Source organism: Boleophthalmus pectinirostris, unplaced genomic scaffold, assembly GCF_026225935.1.
Source record: "Boleophthalmus pectinirostris isolate CB_2022bp ecotype Guang Dong unplaced genomic scaffold, ASM2622593v1 HiC_scaffold_2, whole genome shotgun sequence".
NCBI classification, from domain to species: Eukaryota; Metazoa; Chordata; class Actinopteri; order Gobiiformes; family Gobiidae; genus Boleophthalmus; species Boleophthalmus pectinirostris.
Genome location: NW_026571152.1, coordinates 16,187,333 through 16,203,670, shown reverse-complemented (window position 1 = coordinate 16,203,670; position 16,338 = coordinate 16,187,333). Strand labels below are relative to the sequence as shown.

Sequence of the window (16,338 nt, the reverse complement as noted above, 5' to 3'; positions counted from 1 at the left end):
TGAAGTGCTCGGTCAATGCCGCAACAGCACGCACACTGTTGTAGGATAAACTCGAGCTGTAGAGGCTGGAGTTCTAATGCAGGACAAGTAACTCAGTCGGTGTGAGTAGTGTGAGTGTTTGTGCGATTATAGCTCCCACAGATGAATGCTGTAGTTGTGTCCTTGGGCAAGACATTGGTGTGTGAATGTGTGAGTGGCTCCTTGATATAAAGAGTTTGAGTGTCTTAAAGGTTGTATAGAGGATATTTTAAGGGAGGTGAAATACAGCGACAGTTCTTTTTCAAATGTTGTGCATGTGTGACACCACCTTCCTCAGTAGAAACACCTCCTCCTCCCGCCTCTTTACTCTAGAAATCACGCTTGTTTACATCCAGTGCGTGTTCAGAATTACTGTTGAAGTGACCTGCCTAGAAATATTTCAGCGACCGACGTGTCAGTTTTTAGACCCTTCGGACTTTCTTTTGCGGCGAACTTGTCGTGGATTCTCGTCCGCCATCGCAACAAACTTTGTGCGAATTGCAAGGGAGCTACAGCTTGAAAAAGCCTCTAAGAACCGCTGCATAAACCACGTAATCCCTGAGCGCACAAAAAAGCCTTATACAAAAATTGTAGGGAGTTTTTTTGACAGCCAATAGATAAAGAGGGAGCCTCGTTTTCTATTGGCTGATGTTTATCTGGCCTCACTACGTCCACAGTTGATAGATTTTCATTCTTTTTTTTTTTTGGTCATCATAATTACAAGGCTGCTGCGTCTCTGTAATGGTATTTTAAACTTTCAATGACAATTTGAAACTAAAAAAAAAAAATCCTCCATACAACCTTTAAAGGTGGAAAAGTGCTATATAAAAATGTGACCATTTACCATTGGCGTGGGATCAGCACCCAGAGAAATGAACCCTGACGACATTGTGATAGTCTTGTCCATACTAGTCTAGTGCAGTACAGTACAGTCTGGCTATGCTTCCGTTGTAGGGAGTATTATACCTCTGATGACATAAGCCGAGATAACTAAACTGGCAGTGTGCCCTCAGTACAGCACAGAAATGGAGTTTGTTTTGGAGCTGGTCCACTGCGACAGAGTTCCATGTTTATTTAAGACAGTTCAAACAAACGACATTCAATTAGTTTCTTGCTATTTCAGAAACCTCATATTAAAATCAGCTCAGCCCAGTCAAGGTGAACCTGAAATAGGGATGATCTTGTATGGATTTGTTTGAGCAGGTAACGTTATCTGATATTTTTCCTGCTGCTGCTGTGGATAACTGATATTTGGAGATACTGATATTTAACTTTTAATACCCATGGCAAGAACGAAAAATGTATATTATGTGGAAGTAAAGATAAAAAATTGATTTTGAAAAACTTAATTATTAACTAATTAATTTGTTTCTCATTAGTCTGTTCAAAAAGGCAAGTCTCAGGACAAACTGGGAATAACACAGGGACTAGGGCAGTGATAAAATATCTGCCGAACAATAGTAGATTTTTTCTGCAATAACATTTAGATATATTGATACAGATCTATTGGAACTCATATATTCCCCATCCCTACTTTAAAACTCACCAGTGAAATATACTCATCCTGGTTGGACATGAGCAAAAATCCACCGTCGTCCAGGATCACACAGTCGATATGCTACAAGAGAAAGCAATGTTACCAAAGAATTTATGTAATCTTACCAGAAATATATTCGTTTTTAATGGCCAGTACCTTGTCATTCCGCAGACAGCCACAGATTTCATCCTTGCACTAAAGAAAAGATGTGTGTGTTGAACAGCAGTGAATTTGGGATCAGCCATAACATTATGTAAATTATCCACTCTTGATTTGTGTGCCCGGACGGAGGCAGGCATTTTGGGTTTGCTCATTCAGCTTTTTTATTTAACCCAGTTTTGTTTTATAAATAAATAAATAAATAAATAAATAAATAACATGAACTGTGATCCAAGACTGGTTCATGTTATGTGGGAAGCTCTACAAAAGCAAAATAAAAACATTTAAATTTTAATTTTAATTAAAATATAAACAATATAACTTCCAGGTTTTTGGTGACAAATTTGATTTGATATTAATGCAGATTGCAGCCCTGTCTGAAACTATACACAGTTTTTTTCCTATGTTTTATTTTGAATTTATGTAACCTATTGTCTGCCCTACTGTATCTGTCTTTTGTTGTGATTCTGAGGACCCCCTCGAAAACGAGATGGTGAATTATCTCAAGGGGCTTATCCTCCAAACAAATAAATTCAAAACTAAAATGATGTCTGTTATCATGAAATTATTATCTGAACATAATATCCAGCATATCCACAATAAGAAAACCTACCAAAGAACAGAGGACAATACAAAACATGATTATATATATTGTTAAAAATATTTCATCTTAGTTCCTCCTGTTTAGCTTGTAGCATGCTCTAAACCACATGCTGTGCTCTGCTTGAGTCCCATGACCTGGTTACTTGTAGGCGATTCTCTGATCACTTACAAAGTACTGACCAGAAAGTAGTTGCCTAAGCAAAGACTTTCAGACCTCTCATGTTATGAATGATTTTGTAGTCAACTGTGAAATAACCAGGTCATAATGCTATACACCACCAGTCAAAGGTTTGGACACACTTTCTCATTCAATGTTTTTTTTTTTCTATGTGCACTGTTTCCTGTAGATACACACCGAAGACATCAGATTTATATTGCAAATATATGGAAAAATGTAGCAAAGAAAAGAAAGTTCCATAAAACTTTTTATATATAGTTTAGTTTCAAATTCTTTTAAGTTACCACACTTATGGAATATCTTTTTTTTTATATCAGATTTTGAATTGTAAATGCAGCTGTATTTCTCACTATACTGGCTGGGGTCTATAAATTGATGAAATAAAAACTTTTACTGGTTGTAATTTGCCCAGAAAGTCTCATAATGTTCAAACTTTTATTCACACTAAGCTTTTCTGTAAGAATAGAAATAATAGCTACATAACACATTTGGAGCTGTTTTGTTTTATTTTAGCTTTGTTTTAAGGAAATAAATACTGTTTTCAGTCTCTGCACTGGTATCGGTTGATATCGGGTATCAGTAAATATTTAAAGCTATAGTATTGAAATCGGTATTAGAAAACTGGATTGGTAACCAGGCTGGCGCCACTTAATGACTCCTCTCAATTTCATTTCTCTCCAGCGACTATGTGTATGTGTATGAATTGGAATACACTAGACGGTTTGCAAGAACCTTGGAAGTGCAAGTTCGGGCACCAGCCAATCAGCGAAGAGCCATATATATTCAGTGTTGTCAGTGATTCCCGAGATCGACCATTTAAAGCTAGAATAAAGAGAATGTTTAGTGAATTTCATCAAGGGTAAAGACATTATTGTCTTTCTTCCTACAGGATGTGGGAAAAGCTTAATATATTGTTAGCGGCACATTACATACATGACTACCAAACAGCAGCGATTGGTTAAATGAAAATTAGTACCCGTCTACTGTCGAGCAAATGAATCCTAACACTGCGAGGTCAAACGGTTTCTACGAAGTGAAACTGGCTGAGGAGTCAGACTACTGGATTGGTGCATCCCTAATGAAAATAATTCAAAGATGTTTTTTTTCTGTTAAATTTCAAAATGTCATGGATTTTGGATTTCTATGATGAGCCTTTGATAAAGATACCTTAAATATTTTTCACTTCACTGGTGAGTGTTTTTTGTTTACTACCTGGGATGGAACAATATCCAAGCCTCAAAATACGATATTGTCACAGTATGAACCTAAGGGTACGATATTTATTGCGATATCATGGGAAAGCTTACAATATGGTGGGGAGGCTCACGATTAGGGATGTAACAATATCCAAATCTCTCGGTACAATATTTTCACGATATACATCTCACAGTATGATATTTATTGTGATATTTTGTTGCGACTAACAAAACTGTTAATATGCTACTTTTTCCTCTTAAAATGCCTTGACAAGACTTAATCTAAAGAACTAAGACTTAAAAGTGCTTAGTCTACACTGAAATAGAGCAAAGGATCATGGTCTATGTAGTTCCCTCTGTCTTTTTTTAGCTATTGCTGCACCATAACTTTTAATTGAAGCAAAGAGACTTGTAATTCGATATATTGTGACGTTCCACGATATTATTTTGAGAACTTTGACAATACGATATCATAGTATTTCAGTTATTGTTACATCTCTATTTACTACCTTCCATATATGTCCATTCATAGTTTTGATGCCTTCAGTGAGAATCTATAGTGTAAATAATCACGAGAATAAAGCAAAAACAAAAATGAAAGAGTGTGTTCAAACTTTTGACTGATGGCGTATAAGTGTACAGTACATGCAGAACGGTCACTTACATTCACTTTGAGAGTAGCGTTAATGAAAGAATTCATCCAGTATGTGACATTGAGTTTGACTCCCACCACTACGGATGACAAACAGAGCGCGTCAGCTGACACAATGAAAAATGTAGGATTTTTCATTACTCCAGATGCCCCGGAGAGCCAGCCCCAGATCCTCACCTGCCGGCTTCAGGGTGACCTCGTCCACGGTCAGGGCCACGGCTTTGCTCACCAGGATCCCAGTGTCGGTCACCTGCTCCCGGATCTCAGCTAGAGAGAGAGAGAGAGGGGAAGAGGGAGAGGAAGGGGAAAGGGGGAGACATGGGAAGGATAGAGAAAGAGAGAGGGAGTGGAAGGTGAAAAACGAAAGCCAGAGATATGGAGAGAAAAGGGGAGAAACAGATATCAGTGAGGGGGATACACAGAAAAAGAGGTAGATAGAGAGCAAGGAAGACAGAGATAGAGAGAGAGAATTAAGAGAGGGTGAGAGGAAGATGAGAAAGGGGAAAGATGGGGAAGAGAGAGGAAGAGGAGAGAGAAATGAGAAAGAGAGAAGATGCGGAAGAATTTGACAGAATGGAGGAAGAAAGGGTGAAAGCGAGAAGCGGAAAAGAGGAAGAGGATGATGAGAATTGGGGAAGGTGAAGGTGTGTGAGAGAGAGATGTGAGGAAAGAGGGAAAGAAGGCGGAATGGTGACATGAGAGAAAAAGTGGAGAGCGACAGAAGTGGAGAAAGAGAGGACGGTACATAGATTAAAAGATGGGGAAATAGGTAGGGAAAGAGAGAAAGATGGGAGGAAAAGAGGGTGAGGTGTAGAGAGGTGTGGAATAGATTAGGAGGTAAATAAAGAGAGGTCGAGGTGAAAGATAGAGGTGGTTGGAAAGAAGAGAGAGGGAAGAGAGGGAGGGCAAGGTGGAGAGATGGAAATAGAAGCGAAGAAAGAAAAAGGATGATGAAGAGAGATCGGGAGGTGGTTGGGGGAGTGAGGGCAACAGAGAGATGAAGAGAGGGAGTAGAGTGATGAGAGAGGTTTGGGAAAGAAAGAGAGAAAGGGAGTGGGTGAAAAAAGGGATAAGATGAGAAACATCGAGATGGAGAGGAGAGAAAGAGGGAAAGAGTGAGAAGTTAATCACAGTAATTCATCCAAAAGTGGGAGGGTCACTGTTCACATATAGTTGATGGATACAGTCCAATCTTATTGAGGGGAATTCCACAAACATTAATATGATGGATGGAGAGATGGAGGGAGGGATAGAACGAGGGAGGGCCTGTTTATGGGGTTAAGGAGACATACAGTATTAACCTAAATCCACTTTTATGACCTTGTAATAATGTTATGTTCCTCATTAAAAACTTACCTGGACTTATCATTTTAGCAATCTTGCAAAATGGACTTTTCAGAACTTTGAACCATGCTGTAGCTCTTTTCCCTTCACAATTTACAATCCAGAGTGATCTGTGCATGTCTGAGCAAATTTTAATCTTATTTTCAAGACGCCATACTGCCAATCAACTCCTGTTTTCACTGTCCTTGGTATACGCCCATTGCTCTTTACTTACTGTGTTCTCTGATTTTATTTTCTTAATCAGTGACATGTGTAGGATTCAACACCGTTGCGTAGTCATTTTGGCAGAAATGGAAAAAAAAATAAAAATCTGTGGCTCGCTAGCGTGATCCCTAGCTATCCATCGGAGGTGCCAACTGTTGCAATGATGTTTAAGGCGACACCAGCTCCCATTGCACACCGCAGTTTCCTAACGGAAGTCTGCTGACTGTTTCTTTTATTAAAGCCCCTCACACACCACAGTATCATTTGTCCAATTTAGGGGGGGGCTTCAAGGAGGTATGTCCTGACTTTGTGGTCTTCGTATCCTCAAGTATTGCACCACATTTCATACTTATAATAATAATAATAATAAAAACAACATAGTTTCGACATGCATCTAAACTACTTTTAGCTTGTGGTCTGCTGCCATATCCGGCAGCAGTCTTTGTCATCGGAGATTTAAATCTTTGTATTCTGTAGTGTGCACTTTTTGTTGCATGTTTAAAGATTGTTTAAGACTGAAAAATCCTAGTGTGTAGTGTGTAGTCGTTTTGGATGAATATTGAATATTGCAATGTAAACTATTCAGATGATAACATAATGATCCATAGGTGTCATAGATTAGAACTATGAAGCAGACACAAGCACAATGTGTCTTCTTTAAAGTCACAACAATGAAGTTACCCAAGAACCTCTGGACCTGGGCCACTGGAACTGGCAATGGGCCCTCTTCTCCTGACAGGTTGCCCCATTGGCATTTAAGGATATGTCAAATGCAGAGGACTGTGTATTTCCTGTTCCAAGACAAATGCTTAATCCACTCTATCACTGCTGTCTTATATTATTTTAAAGCAAGGCACAGCAGTTGAACATAAAAAAACATAGAGGTGTCACTTTGAAAATTGTTCTGTAGTTTACTTATGTAACTATAGCAACAAATGTATTCAACCTTTTTTTTTATTAGTTTAAGTTTTCATATATAAGGACAGAGCAAAATTACTTCATTTTGTAGATATATTAGATTAAAAATTAAAATTTCCAAGAGGGAGAAATGCAGTTTGTGAAAACAGCCTTTGAAGTTACAATGTCCTACAAATCTATGGGTGCAAACTGATTAAATAATCATGAAATACCTAAAGGGTGTAAGCAAGAGAGGAAACTGAACCAAAAACTTCACTCTAGTGTCTACCATTAAGTTAAAAAACACACCAAATTCTTCAAAAGTATAAAAAAAAAGAAATTTATGAATGTTTCTTTCAAGTCAAAATTTAGATACTACAACGCAATAGCCTGTGCTGTCTGCTATACGCATCAGTGGAGACAACAGGAAATGTCCAGAGGGAGAGAGGGGGGAGCGTTTGTGTGTGTGTGTGTGTGTGTGTGTGTGTGTGTGTGCATGTGTGTGTGTGCGTGCGTGCGTGTGCGTGTGCGTGTGTGTGTGTGGAGGGGGTTAAAGTCAGTAATATCAGCTCCTGAACAGCATCCAAAAGTAGAGAGGATCTCGGGCACATCGCCAGACTTCACTATACGCTTACATGCACAAAAGGAGCTAGGATTAGACCGGCTTCGTCCAATTACAACCAGGGCTTTTAAACAGGAATACATGCAGTCCTATGTAGTCAGCTCTCCTCACATTGTCTATTGTCCCTAATCCTGATGATCTCATTAATTTGTGGCGTTTTTGCTGAGGTATGTAGATATCTTACTCATCAACTGTTCAAGGCTAACAGAGATTTAGAGATTAGCGAAGGCGCATGTTTTTAGGCCAGCTAGTCCTATGCTAATATTCCCAGTCCACGAGTCATTAGGAAGAATTGATGCATACAGTATATAAAACTATTTACTGGTCAATCTATGTTCCTCCCCTCACCTATGGTCATGAGCTTTGGGTAATGACCGAAAGGAGAAGATCGCGGATACAAGTGGCCGAAATGAGTTTCCTCCGCAGAGTGGCTGAGCGCTCCCTTAGAGATAGGGTGAGGAGCTCAGTCACACGGGAGGAGCTCGGGCTAGAGCCACTACTCCTTCACGTCGACAGGAGCCAGCTGAGGTGGCTAGGAAGGAGGCCCCGCGGAAGACCCAGGACATGCTTGAGGGAATGCCTTGGAGTCCCCTCGGAGGAGCTGGAAGAAGTGTCTGGGATGAAGGAAGTCTCGGAGTCCCTGCTTAGATTGCTGCCCCCACGACCCAGCCCCAGATAAGGTGAAGAAAATGGGTGGATGGATGGGATATATAAAACTTTGGGGTATTTAAATTGATCAGAAAAAAAGGCAAGGTTTGTTTGGTTCTATTTGAATGATTTAAACTTCATGACTGCTGCTCTATTAATTTCACCGAGAGAGAGAGGAGTATGAGGAGTAACTCTCCCAAATGCTTTTTGCGAAACACTGTTAATTTGATGGACGTTAATTGACAGCTTAGGAATGTGAAATTGCAGAAAATAAAGTCACAAGCTCAAATTAAATCAATAGTTACATTCACAAGAGTGATTTAGCTGCTACGTAGTTATATTAGTCAGAGCACATCGTGTTTTTGCTATTTTGTCAATTTCACATAATTTAAACTGTCAGTATCACTCTCTCTGCATAATTAATACTGCTAATCAACAACTCGCAAGTTTACAGTTTTTGTTTGTTGTGAGACTGTGGTTGAATCATTCAAGAAAAAACAAATATCAGAGTAAAAATAAATTCATAGCTTGTATGGTTTGATTAGCTGCTAGCCTGTTTAGCTGCAGAAATCCAATTCTACTGTCAATCTGGAGCTTTGTAAATCCGGTAAAAGGCTCAGGCTTTCTTCTGTCTTCAATAATGTGTACATCCTGCTGTGCAACAATAATCCATGATCTCTGAAACTCTGATAAAGTCAGTCAGTTTGTTTCTATGGGAATTCTCTCCCTCTACCACTGCCAGGGCTTTACAGTAAAGTAAACAGGCAAACAAACATCAGCAGACACTGTAGATTTAGGGCACTATCTATGCGATCAACACTGACACGTGTACCAGGTAAGACCCGCTAATGTTTAATAGGATTTGTTTTTAAGTTATATTATTGTCAACAATTTCATTTACCAACAAAAAAAACCTCCAAACTACCAATGTGACATCCCTCTCAATGTAGTCTCATGGGTATAGGAGTTAAGATTACTTAAACATGCATGAATCAATCAAAATACAACTCTGAACTAATAATGTTATAACAATATTAACCCCATAAAAGTTGATTGTTAAACTGCACCTTGTGACTAAATACACTGATCCTTCACATACCATTATAAATGGGAGCAGTGAATATGTAGATTTCATTGTCCAGGGCCCTTTTGTACGAGCTGCATTCATACGGTTCAGGATTCTCTGTCCAGTCTGGCCCAGAGCTGCAAAATATCAGAGACAGGTGTGAAATACGCTGATAATACTACAAACAGATGCTATTATAATCCAAACAGTATGTGTGGGTGACCAGTGAGACCACAAGATTGAAACTTATGAAAGCTGGAAGAGGTTTGGATGAAGTTATGGTATTTTACATATTTTGCTCTCTGCTCCGGCAGCCAGGTGTTTCAGAATCACTTGGCTGTAATCAGTCATAGGTGATGTCACGTTGTACTTGAAACTACAATGGCCTCTGGAGGCATCTCACAGTTTTTGAACACAAAGTTGCAACTTTATCTAGTTTATCTAATATCCTAAAAGGACTGGGAACAATAGACGATATTACTAAAACACTATATACAGAGTTAAGTAGTAGTCCTTAATTTACTTAAAGGTGCACTCTGTCATTTTTCCTGGTCGAGGGTCGGTCTCCTACTTATGCAAGCTACATGGCACTTTATAACAAAAATGGAATTTACAGTCCAAAAATGGAATTTACGGCCAATTTACAGTCCAGTGTCAAATCGTTTGATGCAGAGAGTCTGCGTCGACCGACGTGCACCTCCGAAATTTTCTAACTACGCGTCAAAAAGATGCAGACAGCAGGGGAAGCGACTCAGATCATGGGGGCTGTGATTGGTCCCCACTACTGCCGCACTACATACATTTCCAGCACTCCGCTTTCCTTTCTTTCAATATACATTGAGAAATAATGTGTTTAATGCAGCTCTGCGCATATGTGTTTACGTTTTACAGAAACAAAACTTAAAACCGCATGGCTAACTTGCATAAACTAAGTGCTCAAAAAACAGATAGCTCCTTGTGTCCTGACGCGGTTCAGCTTCTGTCGGACTTAAAAAGGACACGACTCAGTGAAATATGTGTGTTCTTTCTGTGACAGAGGGATATTGTACTAATGAGTCTGTTCTGTGCTTTTATTGCGTTAGAGACGGTTCATGTTAAACTTTTCAGAGATTATACGTCTGCAGGTCACACGTAGACTGTATATATGACTGGGCATATATCCTAGCCCCCTAGCGTTTTGGTGGTGAATTACTTTGCGGTGCATAGACCTCGACGCAGATCCATAAATCAACAGCGACAAGGCGATGGTGGCAGTGCGCGTTGAGTCGACGCAGAAGTATACTTCACCCTTTAGCCAGGCTGATGCCACCTAGTCCCTCCACTCAATTTCATTTCTCTCCAGCGACTAGGTCAGGGATCAAAATATACTAGCTGGTTTGCAAGAACCCGGCTATACATTCTGTGTTGGCAATGATTCCTGAGATAGAGGATTTAAAGCTGGAACAAACACTTATAAACTCATTGCTTTGAATAATTACGGTGCTAGGAATTCGTTATGAAAGTGTTTCAAATGAACTAGTTCTGTTTTTCATGTTAAAAGTAAACATCAGGTATAGCACTTTTAATAACTTTTACAACACTACGCAATCCAGCCAATGTACCTCCGCTAAAAGCAACACATCAGCGTGATTGAAACCTAGCTAGCATCCTTAGCCCTGATCCGTGTCCTCTGTGGTCTCTGGCAGGCTCCACAGCTCTGCGCTAAAAGGCTAATCCAACATGCTCTTGGACAGGCTCAGAGGAGCAAGGGAAAGGGCCAGCCAAAAGTCCATAGTCAGGATCTGTTTACATCCTACACTTAAGACATGCAGAGAGATGGGCCATTTGTAACTGAGAGGGAAGGAGGGATGAGAGGAGAGACAGAGTGTACCTTTTCGGAAAGACTCTTGTGATCCCTCCATCTGTTGCTACAAATCTGGCCACCACACCGTCTCTGGAACACAAAGAAGCACAGACATAAAGATACTAAATCTATTATCGAAACTAGATACTCTTTAGTATATCGATACTAAAAAGTTGCATTCCCACGACAGAAATGAACCTTTGCTGAATACTTTTAGAATAACCTTGAGTATCAGAAGTACAGTACAAGACCACATAGACTAGTATATGCACATGGACCACTATGGAACCTACCTGGACTACTAAGGAATTACACAGACATAAGACTACATGGTAATATAAAAGAAAGTACTGCAAGTTAAAGTTGATCACATTCTATAGTCTAAATAAAGAGTGTTTTTATTATCATTGTGCTATCGGAATCAGTATCAAGTATAAAGTCCATTTCTTAGTATATCAAGTTTTACATTTTAGTCTCGTGACAACAAAATTAGTCAGTGTGCTAAAATGATCATCAATTTTATATCTCAACTCTCCAAACATATATCTCTGTCCTCAGCCAATCAGAAGCCTTGATACATCCAAAATCACCAATCAAAGTCAATTTGTCCTTTCTGACCCGAGTCAAAATCCAACTGAACACACCAGACAGCTCGGTTGGTGAACTGTTTGTCCTCTGAGCACAAGGTTGACAGTTTAAATCCTGTTCTCAAACAAAAGCAGGTAATGTGGTTTGATCCACTGGTCCACACTTTGGTAGTTTGGTTATAGCTGCCACAGAGGAATGCTGTTGTTGTGTCCTTGGTCAAGACACTTAGCCTGCCTCAAAAAACTTACTGTGTTCTCAGGAAAGCCACATCACCCACATTGCCTAGTATGAATGTGGTGTGTGAGCATTGGTGGTGGTTGGGGAAGAGGCAGAGGGAGCAGATTGGCAGGCTTAGTCCCATCATTCTGTCCCAGGGCAGCTGCAGCTACAATAGTAAATTACTATCACCATAAATAGCGAAATTGTAAAACGTCTTTGAGCATCTGGAAAAGACCTATATAAGACTGAAATGACCTGAAGTTTGATTTTTAGCTGTTGCGCATAGAGGACTTCTCTGTAAGTCCTTTACTTCGTTTATCATTTTTGATTAAAGGTGCACTGTGCAACTTTTCTGGTGGAGGGTCTGCCACCTGCTTCTCTCCATGGAGATATTGTCTGGAATATTCCACAGTATGGCATTGCACTTAATTCATCTCTAGGGAGACAGCAGGTGACACCACAGGGCCAGGTTACATGTCAGAATACATGTTAAACCCATGTTTGTGAGTTAATGCAAGATGGATATGTTTAATGCCATACCAGGACATTCCAGACAAAACAATGACATCTCCATGGAGACAAGCAGCTGGCGCAACCTCCACAAGAAAAGTTACACAGTGCACATTTAAAGGTCCTATATTATGCAAAATTGACTCCAGTGAGTTTTAACCCATGTTAGAACATTGTTACCTCCTCAAAAACATACCCAGAGTTATGTTTTGTTTCATTCACACATGCTTGATTAACCCTGCATTATTAGACTATCCACATCACTAAAGATCAAAATGCTCTGTTCCACCTTGTCATCTAGTGGTAGTAACAGCTACACTTTACTTTTGTTCAGTAAAGATGGACAATTTCAGGGCTGAAATAATCCAAATGTTTCCAGTGAAGTGGTATGGCATTCAAAAACACACTGGAGCACTTCCCGTTTTACCACATGACATCAAAAGGTGGAAAAAAACGGTTTCCAGTTTGAGAGAAAAACTGCCTAAATATTCAGGGTCTGTGCGTTAAACATGTGAATGAAACAAAATACCAGTCCAGGTATGTTTTAGTGTAATGTAAATAAAAAGCCATATAGCATCCTCCTTGTGCAGGCAGAGGTAGTAGGATTTGGGCTCCCTGCTCTCTGTTGTGAGAGGACTAAACCTGTTGTTCTCATTAGTGGTGCTTTGTAATGCTCCTAAGTCAGCCAAATCCTATTATACAGAGGAGGGAGTGCTAAGGGCCGCACACCTAGCATGTGTGAGAGCCCAGCCTGCTCTGAGAGTGGGTGGGAGAACGCAGTGGTTTGGGGCAGACCATTTCAATTAAGGTAGTTCTGTATTTCCTCTTTAGAATAGGTTAACACTTAGCTAAGGATATAACTAAACAATACAGAACATAGATCAAATGAATAGAACAAAGTATAAGATCATATTGGAACATTAAACTAATTAGTCACACAGTAAAACCACCTTATGTTTAAAGGAGGTATTATGCAGAATCATTGTTTTGATTTCTATGTTATAATATCATTCCCTCATTAAAATCTTGCCTGAAGAGGTTTTAGATGTCATCAATGCACATTTGAGTATTTTTGCATCTCTCCCAGGCTCTATTGGAACCATACGGTTACCCATGCTCCCACACGACAATTCTCCAGAAATATACAAAAGCATGATACAAAACTGTACAGAGCAACTTGACAAATCTGATGCAGAAGCTTCATTAGCGGAATGCACACCGATTGTGATAGTGCTCTGAAGGGGGAGTGACTTAGCAAGGGAAGCAAAATGAGGGGGACTCAGCTTCAAAAATGAAGATGACACTTATAAAACATGTTAATGTGCTGTTTTTGGGGGAATATAGCATTTTCAAAACAATAACATGTAACGTTGTTTCCTTTTTCTTTTCTTTTTTTTAAATAGGCATCATTTTGAGGACTTTTTAACCATTCAAAAGATGTTTTGTCAGTTGTCAAACACTATGACAATTCTACTATTTTTTGTCATCATTCTTAAACTCATGAACAGAAATAAGTTTGAATTTGTATCAGTATATATATTAGAGATAAACCAATATATCGGGCCCGTATTTGCACTTTCTATCACCATTAAATCTCCAGCAGAGGCTGATCTTTTGTTTTGGCTGACTTGCATTTGTGCAGTTATCTTTTCGGAATAAAGTGAGATAAATATACAAAATGTGACTACACAACTTTCTCATAGGTTTACAGTAAAAAAGTGAGTTTGAAGTGAATTTAAATAACATAATTCAGGGGAAATTATGAAAATGAGCCCAAATATTATCCAAAAAATATCGGCACAGCTAATTGGCCATAGATTCCTCTGGATTGTAAACAATCAGTATAAACATTGGTCATAAAAAACCCTCTAATACAGTCTAATCTCTAATATATATGCAAAGAAAGTCTTATTTTCTTCTTTCCCTTTGGAGAGAATTCTTGGTTTTGGTTTCCTCTGTAGCTGTGTAACGCGCAAATCCTTCTCCATTGCCCTAAATTGCAAGTAGTTGTTCCCAGGCTCATCAAGTCATTTCTGTTGTCGGTATTTACAGCTTCTACAAACAAAATCGTATAAAACGCTTCTTGTTGCCAGATCTTAGCGGAAAACTCAAATTTGCCAGACACTTTTAAAACCATTTGTTCCCCCCGTACATTACAGTTGCCTCTCTATGTGACGCAACAACTAAATCCTTTCTTTGGTAGCATTCTCCGTTTTGTTTGTGATATGCGCTAATGCTAACCAGATCTGTGGCGTTGCATGTGAAGATGTGTTTAGATTTCTGGGGAATAGCAGGCACTGCGCTAAAGAGACACACGGTTGTAATTATTGTTGTGTTTTTTCATTGGGGCTGTTGGCAGGGTTGAGAGCTGGGTGTGAACAAATTTCATCAGACTGGACTGTTTACAGTCCATCAAATAAGCAACAGTGCGGACGGAGGTCTGAAGATGCTATATAAACAGATAATTATGTAAATATGGAATTAAAGAGGCACTGTGTAACTTTTGTGGTGGGGGCTCTGCCATCTGCTTGTCTCCAAAAAGATCGAATTGCTTTGGCATAAGCAACTATAAATAAATAGTATAGTAATATTAAAGGGCATGTGTTACAGTGTTTCCTGATGTATGTTATAATGTTATTTCCTCATCACAAACACCCAACTTGTGTTTTGTTTCATTCACACATGTTTAACACACAAACCCTGCATTTTTAGGTTCTTCTCTCAAACAGAAAAACCTCTGTTCCACCTTGTGATGTCATGAGGTAATACAGGAAGTGCTCCACTGTATTTTTAAACTCCATACACCTTCACTAGACCAGTAGTCTAATGAAGGTTCAGAAAAGGAATTTCCAGTCTCTACTGAACTAAAAGTAAAAAGTAGCTGTTAACTTGAAAACTACCGCTTCATTAATCAATCAGTCTAAATTTATTTATAGAGCGTTTTTCATACAAAAAATGCAACACAAAGTGCAGACTCATGACATCATAAGGTGGAAGAGGGCATTTTGAGCTTTGGAGATGCAGACAGACCAATAATAAAGATTTACTCAAACATGTGTGAATGAAACAAAACACAACTCCAGGTATGTTTGTGAGGAGGTAGCAATATTCTAACATGGCTTTAAGTTTGGTCTGTCTTGAAGTAGTCACTTCTGGCAAACATATAGCTATACTGTGGAATGTGAATGCGTTTTACAATGTGGTTGTTTTGCTGAATTGTTAACATTGCAATATACAGTTACAATGTGAGCTAATGGGTGTGGCTAATAATCATAAACCAAATAGAGTGAGTTATCACATCAATCAATCAGTGCAAAAACAAGATGTTATCGTGCTGTTTTACATGGAGAAATCGGCTGGCTTGGTCCATCGAGCCCATTGTAAACATTCTATAATCTCATACACAAATACATATGGAAGCAAGTAACTGTATGCTATGCAGTGTTGACAAACTTACACGCTCTGCTCAGTCCAGACTTTGACCAGCTCTGCGGTCAGCCAAGCATCCAGGATCAGACGGCTCACCAGGGACACATTACCTACAGGAAAACAAAATAGACTTTAAACATTACACAAGAAATACAACAACAAACTATGTCAATTCACACAGCAAAAACAATATTTACATGGGTTTCAGTGACTTCATACATGTAATTGACGGCATGGGAGAAGCAAGAAGGTCCCCAGACATGTTGAGCCACGATTTCTGTCAAGAGTGACTAGCTGGTTGCATGGCATGTCCAAATATGTCCTGATTGGCCCTACTTGGCTAATCCACCTGTCAATTACTCCCATCTGAACTCAGGGAGATTCACAGGTGACCAGACTCATATCTTCATGAAGTATTGAAGAAGTGTGTGTTCTGGATCCCAGGCAAACTAGCTGGAGGAATAACCTCTAAAACACATATTTTGGATTGATGGAAGAAACCAAAGAAGGTGTCATTTAAAGGACCCATATTAAGCTGTTTTTAGAACTATGTTAGAATGTTGTTTTCTCATCACAAACATACACTACCGGTCAAAAGTTTTAGAAGACCACACTGTTTCCTGTT

General features: G+C 39.3%; 1 protein-coding gene across 1 annotated transcript in view; it reads right to left on the bottom strand.

The window, feature by feature from the left end:
- LOC110166803 (voltage-dependent calcium channel subunit alpha-2/delta-1) overlaps window positions 1–16,338 on the bottom strand; it is a 182,812-nt gene that overhangs the window by 16,041 nt on the left and 150,433 nt on the right. The window contains 7 exon segments of the mRNA XM_055155850.1: window positions 1,565–1,636; window positions 1,712–1,750; window positions 4,356–4,423; window positions 4,521–4,610; window positions 9,158–9,261; window positions 10,995–11,057; window positions 15,742–15,823. Coding sequence (XP_055011825.1) covers window positions 1,565–1,636; window positions 1,712–1,750; window positions 4,356–4,423; window positions 4,521–4,610; window positions 9,158–9,261; window positions 10,995–11,057; window positions 15,742–15,823 — 518 coding nt within the window.